Raw genomic sequence first — 15922 nt, 5'->3', positions numbered from 1 at the left:
ATATTTTTATAAAACTACCTTCTTATATCATATGTTTTTATCATTAAAAAAGCGTACTCAAGTGTTTTTCGCAAAAGACTTATGGGGAATTGAATAGATTTGACCCAGCTCGTAAGTATATTCTTCTAATGTTCTATAAAATACCATTCATCTTGAAAATATCCGTGAATGCGTTTTTCCTTACTTCACTGTGATTTGTGTGAGAATTTTTATGGTGTTCCAAGCATTTATCACTGGTCTTTTCCACAAATTGCCTGATAACCGCTCTTTAGCTTATGGGAGATTGCGCCTGAACTACCTAGTTTACTACAGCGTTTACTTATGGCAATGTTTAGAAAATAGATTGTCCTCAAGAACTGGAGGAGCTCAATGTAGTAGTTGTATAATGGAAGATGTGAACATGGTCAATATACCAACCGCAAGTGTCAAGGTGCTGAACATAACATTAAAAACATTGAAAAGATAATATCAACCAAATAGAAACTTACATATAATCATTGAATTAATCATCTGACTCCTCGTGATAATTAGAACTCGAAAATGTGGACCAAACTAAAGCACCATTATTCTGCCATAGAACACTCGGACCAATTTAGTTTATCTCACAAAGTAACAATCAAAATATGAATATGGCTTTATTTGGTATATCTGATTAATCGCTGAAACATTCCCACAGTATGAAAACACAATTATATGAACGAAGAATATTCATTTCAACAATTTCTCATCAGGTTCTACAATTATAAATCCAAATCAATAATCCACAAAAAATTGGCCAAGTTTAAGGCTGAGTTCAATGCTGAGTACACTCCTTGATTCACATATATGATTAAATAAAACCACTGTAAATGGAATGTTATTCATCGTGGCTAACAGAAATGACGAAAATGGAACATATCCTCACATTTGTCAACAACCTTTACCTATAGATGTGAAAGTCCCGGTCTCGCCTAACGTTCATGCATACTTTTTGATAATATAAAAGCCGAAATTTGATCCGAGTTTAAATAGTGCTACCTAACGCTGAGTGTGATACGGTAGCATAGTGTCCTCTATTTCAGCTCCGCATAAATGATATTGGAAAGCGTTCACTGAGGCAACCCAGAGTCATTATGTGTTTTCAGGTTTAAAGTCTACCAGAAAACACAAAATAAATAAGACCTACACGCACCTTAGAGCAGGTGGTATAAAGTATCTATTATGGCGGTAAACAAATCCTGAAAATCAATAGCCCTGTAAGTGTTCGAAATTGGATGCTGACAACACTAATTTTAATGGAATCGCTTAACTGAAGGCGTTCGGTCAGGCATCCGCAACAGATCATGAGTGAGAAGGCCGTGCCCAACTTCTGCTGAGATCGCTAGCCAGTTTAGATCAATCACTTTTCCTTAGGTTGATAACCAAACGAATATATCTTCCAACTTCCTAGCTTCTGACTTCTGATTTGACTGGGTGGGCACGATTCAATTATAGGTGTTACTGGTTAAAGTGTTGCCAAACTACAATACCTGTGGGGTCTTCACTATGAAACTATATAAATGCATATAAAATATGAGAAACATTTTCTGATACTCAGCTCTAACATTAACGCTGATGGCAAATCTTTTAATTTGATAGTTTAGTGTAGAGAGTTTGACTGAAGTCATAACCCTACTCATTCCAAGTATTCAGGTCCTGGAATTCCTTTAGGTGAATTTGTTGAAGTAGCTTCATAAAAGTTCCTAAAGTTTTCAAATTTCCTTATTCATTGAATGTGTTACTTAATCATGGTTCACTTAGCTACTTTTTTGATATTCTGACTGTTTTCATATACACACTTTCGATTAAAGACATGACGATATTAATTTCAATTTTGACTGACAGTACCACGTAGTTAGCGTTGATGCAGTTAGAATACTCAAATATCTAGCTGAATTCATTGAGTAAACATTCACACTTTACACAAAACCATGCTTCACTCTGTTCATGACAAAATTAAACTATTTTGTTTTATTGAGCTAAAGGAAGGAAAATTTATATCACTGTACTTTTGAGTTAAAAGCGCGAGCGGGACATCTGGTTTTGTACATACGGAAGCAGTGTATAAACTAGTCGATGTTTTAGAATCATGGGTGATAATAAAAGAGTATCTTATAGTCCGATGAATGCAGAACTTCTGCGTGATGAGAAAGAGCCTTTGCGGGAAACAGATTTATCTTCTAAGGATATGGTGTGGGTCCCTCATGAACGCGAAGCATTTGTCGCAGCTATTAAGCTCCAAGAACAGGGAGAAAATTGTGTAGTGCAACTCGTGGAGTCAGGAAAGAAATGTACCTTTCCTAAGGATTATGTTCAAAGAATGAACCCTTCAAAGTACGACAAGATAAAGGACATGGCAAACCTATCGTTTATGAATGAAGCTTCAGTTTTAAATAACTTAAAGACAAGATATTACTCAGGAATGATCTATGTAAGTCAATGCGTTATTTTTCGTGACAATATAGACATACTCCGGATTGTTTTGTGTGGTTGTAAACCCATACAAACGACTACCGATCTATGACGAAGATATAGTAGAGTGGTATAAAGGAAAGAAGCGCCATGAAAGACCACCACATATATTCGCTATTGCTGATGGAGCTTATCGTAGCATGCTTCAAGGTAATGATGTGTAATTTGAGTTTTATGTGTTACAGATCGTGAGGATCAGTCCATTTTGTGCACGTAAGTGTGTTGTTCACCTTTACCGGATCTTTTAGCGGTGAATCCGGATCTGGAAAGACCGAAAATACGAAAAAGGTAATACAGTACCTCGCATGTGTTGCGACTTCTGCAAAACATCAAAAAACGTCAGCCAAAAATGTAATGTCAAAGTTTAACGTAAGTAATTTCTCAAGCCGTTCTGACAAGTGTGATATTTGGACACATGCTTTATAAACATGGTAATCAGTAATTTCGTATAAGCTTATCTACTAACTAACCCAATGGAAGTATTTTTCTGTGCTACGTATTCGGTTTACTCGGCGATTAAAGTTCTCTTAAATCTCGATTTCCAAAGCATATGAACCGGTCATAGCTCATATCTTAATAGTTTTTTCTGATCCCTAATTTTATATCGTTAAAATCTCAGCCGAACATATGTGCAATAAAAGAGGTAACTTGCAATCATTTCATGATTTGATTCACATGCTGTTATAGTTATGTCCTGAGCACACAGATCGTTTGCTGAACTATTTAGACCTTTAGACTTGTATGTTTAGGTTTATGCAACTCGTCTAACCCTCAGCCGCGAATTTTTGTCGCATAAGAGCGTCTTTTTATTTATTGTTCCCGTAACTGAGAAAGGTAACGTAAAATCAAAAGATAACGTTAGAGCTTAGTTGAGTAGGCATATAAATATTACTGGTTTCATTAAGGTTCTGTGAAACGAGAACACCTTTGTTCATAAATATCAATACCAAGGTTGAACATAGTAGTTTCGAATAAATTGACAACTGAGTAGAGAGAATAGTAGCAAGATAATTATATTACCTCCATCCATATGACTTCCAACATGTCCTTCAGTTTCCGAACTATCATATTGCTTAGTTTTACTCAATATCCGATGCTTAATTTACCAGCAATTCCTCAACATGATTTACAACTGATTGTCGAGTTACGATTATTAATGTGATTGGACCTTGTTCAAAACTTGATAGTATTATTTTAATCTGGCTTTTAATTGATTTAATTTTTAGACGAAAGATTTCAGCATTGTAAGTCTACCGTTGCTTTATGCGCATGATGAGTCTTTTCCACAAATTCCTCATGCACTTTTGATTTTACTGTTTATAATGGCTGGTGAACCTTATGGTGTTTGATTGACACCCGTTTACACTTAATCTTATTTCTATACATTGTTTCCACCTTACAGGGTGAACTTGAAGCCCAGCTTTTGAAAGCAAATCCTATTCTAGAAGCCTTTGGAAATGCCAAAACAATTAAAAATGATAATTCTTCACGTTTTGTAAGTGAATCATTTCTTCTTCAATGCATTCCTTGTTAACTGGCTAAAAACTGCACCTAATTTTAGAATTTCGCCTTAAGTCGTAAAGCCGCTATTATAAAACAACCTATATGATGATAACACTTAATATTTTGGTTATAAATGGTGTTATTTTCCAAATCTCGAACGATCTCACCGAAATGCAACCAGTTCTCGCTATCGCTCCGCTGTTCCTTATGCACACTTTTTTGTAGTCTGTCGAATTCTTGTTTTACATTCCTATTCATTTATCAATCGCACTGTAATTCCAATCTAATCCTTCTCCAAAAGGAGAACGTTTGTACGGTGAACATAGTCCCATCAACACAAAACCTACTATATATCGTTTGACAGAACATGAGTAGTAAAAATACTGAATTGCTGATTACACGGGCCTTTTCCTTTAAATTAACTGAGTCATTAGTTCGAGTGTATAGCCCCTGAGTTTATTTATTTATGTATCATTTATTTAAACACATATATATTGGTACAAAAGGGCACCAGGTACATATGCGCCACACAAAATAATGAAAGTAGGAAGAGAAGGGATGAAAAGATAAGGCGGACTGAAATGTACAACCAGAAGAGCTCTCTCAGTTAAGAAAGTTAGAACCATTCTTTATGTAGAAAGTAAAAGAAGGTTGCAGCAGGATCGCCACTGGCTTCTATTCTGAGCCATATCTGATAACGTCTCTAGCCACTGTGTTGCACCGTCTCTCGGACCGCAGCCAGGGAGTCGTGAAGGACCAACAGAAGCTAGCCCTTTGCAGCTTTCTTTCATGCCACGACACCATGTCATACACTGACCACCTCTCCGCTTTTTCCAACCAGTCCCAGGGTCGGCAAATAATGCACGACGCGGAAGTCTCTGGGACGACATTCGTAAAACATGTCCAAGCCACCGAAGTCGGTGTTTCAAGATGGTGACACCAATTGAATTATCGTCTCTGCGCCCGAACACACGATGCCGAACCTCTGCATTACTAACATGGTGTTGCCACTGGATGTTAGCAATCCTTCGGAGACAACGATGATCGAACACAGAGAGTCGTCTAACATCCTCAACTCGGAGAGGCCAGGTTTCACAAGCACAGAGCAAAACTGCTCTCACCGACGCGTTGTAGATCCGACCTTTTACAGCCAGACTAACATCACGAAGGCGCCAAAGATGGCCCAGATTGGCATAAGCCGCTCTGGCTTTCATTATACGTGCATCAATCTCATCACTCACGCCCCCACCAGCACTTATGTAGCTACCTAGATACACGAACTTCTCAACTACTTCGATCTCCTCACCATCCAGGGTGAGTACAGGATGAGAATCCTGCCAGTCTTGTAGGAGTACTTTGCACTTGGAGGGTGCAAAGCACATGCTGTACCTGCGGACACTGATTGCCAACTGATTACGTGCGGATTGCATGCCTTGGGCATTATCGCACAGTAAGACAATATTATCAGCATACCCAAGGTCGAGAAGTCTTTCTCCAGGCAACATATCCACACCGCCATTACTTCCATCAGAGCTGTTTCCAGGATGTCGTCGATAGCAAAGTTGAAGAGGAATGGTGAGATCGGGCAACCCTGCCTAACCCCACTGCTCGAATGGAACAAGGGAGAAAGGTGGTTGTATGCCCTCACTCTGCCTGAGGTGTTTGTATATAGGACCTTTAAGATGTTAATAAACTTCTCAGGCACACCCTTCTTCAATAGACAATCCCAGAGAACAGTCCTGTCCAACGAATCGAAGGCAGTCCTGATATCAAGAAACACTACGATTGTTGACCTGCGATAAGTATGACGGTGTTCTAACATTTGGCGTAGGGTGAAGATGTGATCAATGCATCCTCGACCAGAACGAAAACCAGCCTGTTCCTCGCGAGTCAATCGTTCTCGGGTTTTAAACAACCTACGAAGAATGACAGAAGCCAATAGTTTGGACGCAATCAGAAGTAGACTTATCCCCCGATAGTTATTGCAGGAACAACGTGAACCCTTTTTAAAGATAGGGACGACTATCGACTCATTCCATGACGTTGGAACACTTTCTTGCTCCCAAACCTTTCCAAACAACACAGTCAATTCCTTAGTCAGAAGGTCACCACCATCTTTAAAAAGAGCCGTAGGTAAGTCATCTGGGCCCGGTGATTTGTAACGTTTCAAGAGTTGGAGTTCCTTGCGGACTTCCGCCTCGTTTGGAGGATCAGTCGTCACCGGCCATGGGGGGCAGGACAAACTGGTTGATGTTGCAGGAGCAGCAGGCCAGTTGAACTGCCCTTCAAAGAATTCCGCCCATCGTCCAAGACGTCGAGAGATGTTAGTGATTGGCATCCCATCATCCTCGTATATTGTTTCACTCACACCAGACTTCTTGCTGCCAGTGGCCCGGATGAGTTGGAAGAGCTTCCGGCAGTTACCAGATGCAGCTGCTTCTTCCATCTCATTAGCACGCTCCGACCACCAGGCTTCCCGGTCCTTACGCAAGCTTTGCCCGATTTCATTACGTAACAGCCTTCGTTTGTGGTCAAACTCACGGTCACCCGGAGTAGACCGACGGGCTTCCATCAGTTGTAAGGAGCCAGAAGAAACCCAGTGCTTGTAAGCGGGACGTTTCGCGAAGCCGCAAGCGACTTTACTCGCCATTTTCATGGCGTCGTGAAGAAGCAACCAATGCTCATCTATACTTTTCGGTGGGATGGTAGCTAGCTTAGAGGCTAACTCCGCTCGATACTTACTTGCAACAGAAGTTGCAGCCAGTTTACTAACATCAATCCGTTGGTGGTGGTCAATCCTTCGGCCACTGAAAAGTAAGGTGAGATTGGCGCAGACCAGGGCATGATCAGACTCCAGATAGGTACTCCAAAAGGAGCGGCAGTCTTGTACACAACCACGCCAGCGGTAGCTGATCGCGATGTGATCAATCTGAGTCCAGGCTTGGGATGCAGAGGTAGGACGCCAGGTGGCACACCGGCGATGACTGTGCCGGAAGTTAGTGCTAGCCAGAAACAGGTTGTGGTCTGTGCACAGTTGCAGCAAACGGTCCCCGTTATCTGTCCTGCGACCAACAAGTCCCCATCGGCCACCTAAACGACTCTCTTCTGTGCCTAGACGCCCGACCTGTGCATTCAAGTCTCCGGCTAGTACTACAATATCTGTCGAACGCGCTTTCTGGAGAAGAACTGTTAACTGATGGTAAAACTCATCCTTGATTGCATCCGGGCTGCAATCTGTCGGGGCGTAGGCGGAGATGACGAAAAGACACCATTTCTCACGCCGATTTCTTCTCACTTTGATGGAACTTTCTAATCTAACAGCACATAACCGACTGTTAATGGGGATCCAATCGATTAGTGCTGCCTCAGCCCTAGCGCTTAGTGCGACACCAACGCCAGCAAGACCAGACGAAGATGCCACAGGGTCCCCGGATAAGCGCACGTGGAACAAGCTTTTCGAGGCGACAGATGGAGAGCGGATTTGTAGTACTTCACTAGAGTCTTGAATACGGGTCTCGGATAGACAACAAACATCAACATTAAGACCTTCCAAAGACATAGCCAGCCCTATCTGTTGTCTGATATGCATTAGTCTGCGAACGTTGAAGGAAGCCAGCTTGAACGGTGTACGTGGTTTCAGAAAGACTGCTTCAGTATTCATAATCGGTGGAAGCATTCACTTTCAACCAGACAGTGACTGGAGATCGTTTAGATAGGACAGATTTTCCACCATGGGCGAGCTGCTGCATAAGTTGAAAAGTAAGGTTACACAAATTGGGGATAAAAGGGGGTGAGTTAGCGATATGGTAAATAATAATAATAATAATAATAATAATAATAATAATAAAGGTAATAATAATAATAATGTAAATTGTCTTGCTTTTAGTATGAGCAGGGATAGTATCGTCAATAGAGTTCATCATTTCATTTATTTGTGTGTGGGCTGTGATACTGCCCGGGTGCCCAAACCGAAGCAGGTGGTTTTCTTAGGGGGCCACACCCCGAGCCTTTGACTCTGATCCACAAGGCAGTGGAGCATCGTGAGGAGATGCAGTCCCATGGTAGCCGTTGACCAATGACAGGTTCGTCCGCCATTCGTTCCATCAGGATACTGGAGCCCATGTGCACCATTGGTTTGGAATCAGGGTTTTCCAACTCCCCTAGGTGGACCCTCCGTGTCCACCAACCCGGTTAAAGCGCCGGACATTCGCTTTTCGTCCTCTCACTTTCGTAAACAACAGTGATGCCACGAGAAGGCAGTGAGTAGGACTTCCCTGGTAGAGGCTATATATTCGCTGGCCATATGAGAGCATTTCGAGAGGAAGAGTAGACTCTCCCCACTCTCGGCCGTACCAGGGCATTTGGGGGCCCCTGAGTAACTTAATAAAATACTTTTAGGTGAGGTAAGCAGAATTTGATCTATTTGTAGATAAGTCTTCATGCGTGAACCACTGAGTATGAAATGCCTGGGTTAGGATTAAAGTACTAGGCAATGATGGCAATTCGAATGACTAAGCAGTGAATCCTTAATTAAGGTGTTTGGAACATTTGTCACTTATGCCTATCCACCACCTTCGACGGGCAGTGTCTGATGTAGGAGTAGGCTATACGGAAGCTAGGGGCGGCTAAACCAAGACATGACATCAGTCTATGAAATCATTGACAGTTGAGGTGAACCGTGTCAATAAGTGTAAACTACCTGGTTGCGGTCCGTGCGTTTATCGTAACCAATGGTTAAAGACCTTAAATGACATGGCTCAAACAAAGTAGCTTGGAATGGCTCATGTGCATCCATTGTTTGTCTTCCCCCAAATCCTGAGATTCTAAATTCTTCATAACGTTATTTTTGTTTTTGTTCTGCCAATTTACATTCACATGAATGCCTAATTTATTCTATTGCCATTCATACTGTTACTAACTCTACTGTTCTGGGATTAGGCTTGACATTTTTACTTTTGTGCTGATGGAGTATGGCAGCTTGAACCTATGTAAATAGATAACAGGTTTTACGTTGTGACTGACTGAGTCTTCGTGTTTATTAGTTTACTGGGTTACTCTAAGTGCAAGGAAATTACCTCAGTGCAACCGCTACAAGTGTTCGCTAAGTATCTCAATGACTTCTATGCTACAAGTTATCATGTTTTAGTGTTTTACTTTATGTATAATTTCTCATCTGATATTTAAGTAAATATCTAATAATTTCTTTTTGTAGGGTAAATTCATCCGTATTAATTTTGACACATCTGGATTCATTGCTGGAGCTAATATTGAAACATGTATCCTTTTTATGATTGGTTCTTGTGTATGTACAGCTTTTGCTTTTAAGTTTTTTTTCCATTCGGTAAATTAAATAATGTATTATAAATTCGTAGCCTGTGTTTGAATCTAAGTGTTATGGTACATACAATAAATCAATTTAAACGTGATTTCCTTCAGGTTGCACGTCCACCCAGACCCCTACATAATGTAAATAACCCCCCATATATCTTGAGCCTTCTGACATCCAAATCACAGCAATTATGCATTACTTGTATTTATTGGTAGTCTAACAAAACAAGTGTCATCTCTGAACATTGAACAAAATCCAACATTTCACGTTTTTACACTTAAAGATGACGAAGAAATCAACATTAATAGAATATTTTAGTAGTTAATAAGAAAATATGTGTCTCAAAGAACCAAAATTAGACGACAATCACTATAGAAACTCTAGGTTTGAGAAATAAAAAAATAAGTATATTTGTGTCATTAGAATCTATTCCGATCAATCATCTGGAGTTATGGACCACATATTTGTGTTATCTTTTTCACCCTGCATGAGGTTCCAGCTTCACTAACTGATGCCGTCTTCATATTTGACCGTATTTTAAATTTTCTTTTTTAAGTCAAAATTTGTACGGAGATTGTTAATTCCTTATCATAGTATAGATCTTTTAGAGAAAGCTCGTGTTATCCGTCAGGCAGTGGATGAACGCAGCTTCCACATATTTTATCAGCTTTTGGCATCAGCTACTCCAGCGATGCAACAACAACTATTATTAAATCATGCTAGTGCTTATCGTTTCCTTTCAAATGGTATGATGGAACTCCCGGGGATCGATGAGCAACAATTTTTCCGTGAAACAACTGAAGCCATGGATATAATGGGAATTAATAACGAGGACCAAAATGGTACGTTTAATGTAGTTAACTTACATATCCTACTTGTTTCCTGAAATAAAATGTTAATATCTTGTCGAGCAAACTTATTTACTTTGCACCTTCCAAATTCAATTGTTCTCAAATACTTTGTCTTTCCTATAATTTGTTATTTTAGCCATATTCCGCGTGATATCTGCTGTGCTTCACCTGGGAAACTTGGAATTTCGCCAGGAACGAAGTTCTGACCAAGCAACTTTACCAGATCATTCAGGTTAGCGTTTGGAAATTCTTTAAGCTCTATTACACTTGGTTAGTTGCATAATGTTTAGCAACTTTTATTTACTGCTTGATATCCGTACTCCCGTCATATTCCAAGGGTTAATACTTATGTTTCAGTTTCATGAACATAATGTTGCTAAAATGGCTTAAAGTACATAGAGACAAGGTTTACGGTTTTTTTAGTCACGGTTATCAGTTCGTGATCACAAATATCTTCAAATGAAACATGTTCATTAACACTGAAATGATTAATACTTTATTGAATCAGATATTACACCATACCAAACCATAGTTTTCTTCATGTTACTATTACTGATGTTGTGGTACACAGCAATTTCGCTGAAATATTTTACCAGTGTTTTTAATAGCATTAAGTACATACTGTTATTGAGTATCATAGTTTCATACATCAGTTATATATTGATTGCGTTCGTATTTTAACGCGACATCACAAGTGTTAGCCCTTGGTATAAATATGTTGACCGGATTATTATTCCGATTATTATCTAAGCACACAAAGTATGTGTATAACATCATAAGGAAAATTTAGTAAATCCGAAGAAGAGGAAAAGTCGTTGACAAAGCAGTGTATGATGAGATAAATGCTTCAGTTAACAACACAAACAATACAATTTTATTTGAAAAATGCAACCAATAGGAATTCTTTCTGTTTAAGGTCCTCTTATATTTATGAAGAACGTAAAGGATAATTACGGCACAATCTCCATCGGCTGCTGTTCTGACCCACGTGTGATAACGTCTAGAGCTACTGAGTCGACCGGATCATCTATCCTTTGATCAGTATTCAATATATATATATATATATATATATATATATATATGCTTACCCCACTGTGTGACTGTAGCTTTATCTCCTGATTTAAAAGCGGCGTGCTATCACGTTGATCAACACGTTTTATGGGAGTCCCTATCATTGGAATTCGTTCTAATAAAGTACACCAACCTACTGGGTTCTCTTTGCCCGAATACTATTAGTCACGCTAGAGCTTACTACGAACCGTCATCTAGAATTTGAATACCTTAAACAATGTCCACCAAGGCCCTAGAATAATAACTGGTCTATAAAACTTTTATATTTATTTATTCGTGGTTTTTGTTCAGCAGTTCTAAACGATACTTCAAAGTTTTCGCTCACGGGTTAACTCTTGACTATTTGCTATAAATGAGGTAAATCAGTTTGAATGCCAGTTTACAATTAGATCATAATCGTACCACTGCAAACATAAGCTCTCGAAGTAGCGGTTGAGAACTCTAAAAGTTACTTATAGAACTATTTTATTCTTTTCACTTGATATATTATCGGATGCTGCTGGAAGCAGCAGCTGCATCTGGTAACTGCCGGAAGCTCTTCCAACTCATCCGGGCCACTGGCAGCAAGAAGTCTGGTGTGAGTGAAACAATATACGAGGATGATGGGATGCCAATCACTAACATCTCTCGACGTCTTGGACGATGGGCGGAATTCTTTGAAGGGCAGTTCAACTGGCCTGCTGCTCCTGCAACAACGACCAGATTGTCCTGCCCCCCATGGCCGGTGACGACTGATCCACCAAATGAGGTGGAATTCCTCAAGGAACTCCAACTCTTGAAACGCTACAAATCACCGGGCCTATATGACTTAGTTCCCGCTCTTTTTAAAGATGGTGGTGACTTTCTTGCTAAGGAATTGATTGCGTTGCTTACAAACGTTTGGGAGGTAGAGAGTGTTCCAACGTCATGGAATGAGTCGATAGTCGTCCCTATCTTTAAAAAGGGTTCACTTCGTTCCTGTAACAACTATCGGGGGATAAGTCTAATTCCGATTGCTTCCAAACTTCGTAGATTGTTTAAAACCCGAGAAAGACTGGCTCGCGAGGAACAGGCTGGTTTTCGTTCTGGTCGAGGATGCACTGATCATATCTTCACCCTACGCCAAATGTTAGAACACCGTCATACTTATCGCAGGTCAACAATCGTAGTGTTTCTTGATATCAGGACTGCCTTCGATTCGTTGGACAGGACTGTTCTCTGGGATTGTCTATTGAAGAAGGGTGTGCCTGAGAAGTTTATTAACATCTTAAAGGTCCTATATACAAACACATCAGGCAGAGTGAGGGCATACAACCATCTCTCTCCATTGTTCCATTCAAGCAATGGGGTTAGGCAGGGTTGCTCAATCTCACCGTTTCACTTCAACTTTTCCATCGATGACATTCTGGAAACAGCTCTGATGGATGTAAGTAATGGCGGTGTGGATATGTTGCCTGGAGAAAGACTTCTCGACCTTGGGTATGCTGATAATATTGTCTTACTGTGCGATAATGCCCAAGGCATGCAATCCGCACGTAATCAGTTGGCAATCAGTGTCCGCAGGTACGGCATGTGCTTTGCACCCTCCAAGTGCAAGGTACTCCTACAAGACTGGCAGGATTCTAATCCTGTACTCACCCTAGATGGTGAGCAGATTGAAGTAGTTGAGAAGTTCGTGTATCTAGGTAGCTACATAAGTGCTGGTGGGGGCGTGAGTGATGAGATTGATGCACGTATAATGAAAGCCAGAGCGGCTTATGCCAATCTGGGCCATCTTTGGCGCCTTCGTGATGTTAGTCTGGCTGTAAAAGGTCGGATCTACAACGCGTCGGTGAGAGCAGTTTTGCTCTGTGCTTGTGAAACCTGGCCTCTCCGAGTTGAGGATGTTAGACGACTCTCTGTGTTCGATCATCGTTGTCTCCGAAGGATTGCTAACATCCAGTGGCAACACCATGTTAGCAATGCAGAGATTCGGCATCGTGTGTTCGGGCACAGAGACGATAATTCAATCGGTATCACCATCTTGAAACACCGACTTCGGTGGCTTGGACATGTTTTACGAATGTCGTCCCAGAGACTTCCGCGTCGTGCATTATTTGCCGACCCTGGGACTGGTTGGAAAAAGCGGAGAGGTGGTCAGTGTATGACATGGTGTCGTGGCATGAAAGAAAGCTGCAAAGGGCTAGCTTCTGTTGGTCCTTCACGACTTCTTGGCTGGGGTCCAAGAGATGGTGCAACACAGTGGCTAGAGACGTTATCAGATATGGCTCAGAATAGAAGCCAGTGGCGATCCTGCTGCAACCTTCTTTTACTTTCTTCATAAAGAGTGGTCATAACTTCCTTAACTAAAAGAGATCTTCTGGTTGTACATTTCAGTTTCCCCCATCATTACTTTTTTAATATATATGCATCTTACCCCTTTTTCTCTTCCCATCCTCATTATTTTGTGTGGCACATATATATCTGATGCCCCCTTGTACCAATATTTATGTGTTTAAATAAATAAATAAAAGTATCGATTTCAATTCATTACCGTACTTTCCAGTTGTAAAATCCTAATCTACCCCAATGTTTTATCCGTATAACCATTAACACATACCTTAATACCTTCCCTAGTTGCTGAAAAGGTATCCCATCTTCTGGGTATCCCTCTGAATGAAATGGTCAAAGCATTTTTGAAACCGCGCATAAAAGTTGGGAAAGATCTGGTATCCAAAGCTCAAACCAAGACGCAAGTGGAATTTGCTGTTGAAGCGATTTCAAAATCTATCTACGAAAGGCTGTTTCTTTGGTTAGTCGCACGCATAAATAAAACACTTGACAAAACTAGACGACCGGGTGCATCATTTGTCGGAATTCTCGATATAGCTGGTTTCGAAATCTTTCAAGTAAATTAATATTTTGTAGCAGTTTGGTATTATCTCCGTGACTTTTAAACTTTGAAGTATCAGCCTTTTTTAGATTGTTTAACTTAAGCTGTTATCTAACTGGACCAATCATTGATGGACAGATCCACATATAAATAATGTAGGAACTGAGACCATAGCATATCGATCCGGATTGATACATTGTTCAAATCATACCGCAAGCTATTTACTTACGCCTGTTACCCCTCATGGAGCATATGCCGCCGATGAAGATTCTCCAACCAACTCTGTCCTGGGCTCTCCTTTCTAGTTGTTTCCAATTACTATTCATTCTTTTGATGTCTGCCTCCAAGCTGTAGTCAGGGAAAAATGATTACTGTAAGTAAAGGCAGCTTAAACAGCAGTAGGACCCGAAAAATCCGTTAAGATGGATGTTATAGGGTAAGGCATAGTAAAGTACCTACCAACCATAATAACATAAATGTGTCTACACTGACGCTTCTGGTCTTAAAGCACTACATAGAATATTGTCTTCATTAAATCGAAAAAATTGAGATCGGTGTCATAGTTATTTCATTTTAGCACTCTAGTAACCTTTCTTTGTGATGTTAAGAATAATGAAATGATTAGGTGATACACCTGTGCGTTATACTCCCACATTATCTCAACTAACCGATCATCCTACAACTACATGTATCTTCAGCTCATACTGATAGTCGGTTCACATACGTATTAATTTCTTAGAGAATTTGAAAATACAGTTGTCGCATCAATTTTTAAAGTTTGTTTCTGCTAAAAGAATTTATTTTTGTCTGATCACTCTTGTTCATTGTGAGAAATAAGTAAAGTAGTGATAATCTATTGGTTTAAACCATTTTTTTTCACAGGTGAATTCTTTTGAACAGCTATGCATCAATTATACGAATGAAAAACTTCAACAACTCTTTAACCATACAATGTTTATCTTAGAACAAGATGAGTATACTCGTGAAGGCATACCATGGGAATTTATAGACTTTGGACTTGATTTGCAACCGACAATTGATCTAATTGAACGAGTAAGTTGAACAATTCCAATTACCCAAACAGATCGCATTAATTGATTTTGTACCGGTAACTGTTCATTATCCTATGAATGTTGTGCACCATAAATCTCTGTCCATCTGATTTAACGCGTGTTTTTGAATCTGAATGGATTTATACATACTTAATTTCTCACTCCATGGTTGACTCATATTAAATATCACACTTATTCAACGTTAATAACAAAGAATGAACACAGATTTTTTTTTGTATGTTTTTCTCCTAAAATATGTACAACCTACTCCATTTAGATTTGATGGGTTACCATAGGTTTTAATTTGCATTGGGAATGAGCCAGGAATTTTCACATAAATATTAAGGACTTTAACAATTGGCATTTTTCCTTACTAAAGGGATTAATGATTTCTATATAAACTACATAATTATTGAATAATTATAAACATATACAGCAATAGATCGATATAACTCGTTAACTGCTATCTGACTAGATAAACTTGAAACTGATCAGTACTTGGTGATCAATCAGTTGTAAATATTTCACTCTTATAGGAGGTCAGTTTTTGCCCAAGTAACTCAGTAGTGACTTCAGACTGTGGACTGAATGTCGTGAGTTCGAATTATGGGCATTTCTTCTTGACGAGTATCAGTTGGTACGAATTTATTTATTTATTTATTTGAACACATAAATATTGGTACAAGGGGGCACCAGATATATACAAATTCATCTTAACCGGTTGGTACGAAACATCGGTTCAAAGTTTCTTGCCAACTAATAGCAACAATTAAAC

General features: G+C 39.8%; 1 protein-coding gene across 2 annotated transcripts in view; it reads left to right on the top strand.

Moving 5' to 3' along the window:
- Positions 1–2020: 2020 nt before the first annotated feature.
- The window catches only part of Smp_046060.1 (putative myosin-10 (Myosin heavy chain, nonmuscle IIb) (Nonmuscle myosin heavy chain IIb) (NMMHC II-b) (NMMHC-IIB) (Cellular myosin heavy chain, type B) (Nonmuscle myosin heavy chain-B) (NMMHC-B)), a gene marked incomplete at both ends in the record, with an annotated part of 33219 nt that continues 19317 nt past the window's right edge, over positions 2021–15922 (top strand). Inside the window, 11 exons of one of the 2 annotated variants that reach the window (XM_018789588.1) lie at positions 2021–2449; positions 2484–2640; positions 2676–2703; positions 2739–2859; positions 3717–3734; positions 3893–3985; positions 9206–9269; positions 9922–10164; positions 10310–10405; positions 13840–14111; positions 14978–15148. In XM_018789588.1, coding sequence (XP_018655014.1) covers positions 2108–2449; positions 2484–2640; positions 2676–2703; positions 2739–2859; positions 3717–3734; positions 3893–3985; positions 9206–9269; positions 9922–10164; positions 10310–10405; positions 13840–14111; positions 14978–15148 — 1605 coding nt within the window. The remainder of the gene's footprint in view (positions 2450–2483; positions 2641–2675; positions 2704–2738; positions 2860–3716; positions 3735–3892; positions 3986–9205; positions 9270–9921; positions 10165–10309; positions 10406–13839; positions 14112–14977; positions 15149–15922) is intronic. The other variant, XM_018789586.1, reaches the window with a different exon arrangement.

The sequence above is a fragment of the Schistosoma mansoni genome, chromosome W, assembly GCF_000237925.1.
Source record: "Schistosoma mansoni strain Puerto Rico chromosome W, complete genome".
Classification (NCBI taxonomy): domain Eukaryota; kingdom Metazoa; phylum Platyhelminthes; class Trematoda; order Strigeidida; family Schistosomatidae; genus Schistosoma; species Schistosoma mansoni.
This window is presented reverse-complemented; position numbering and strand designations above follow the sequence as displayed.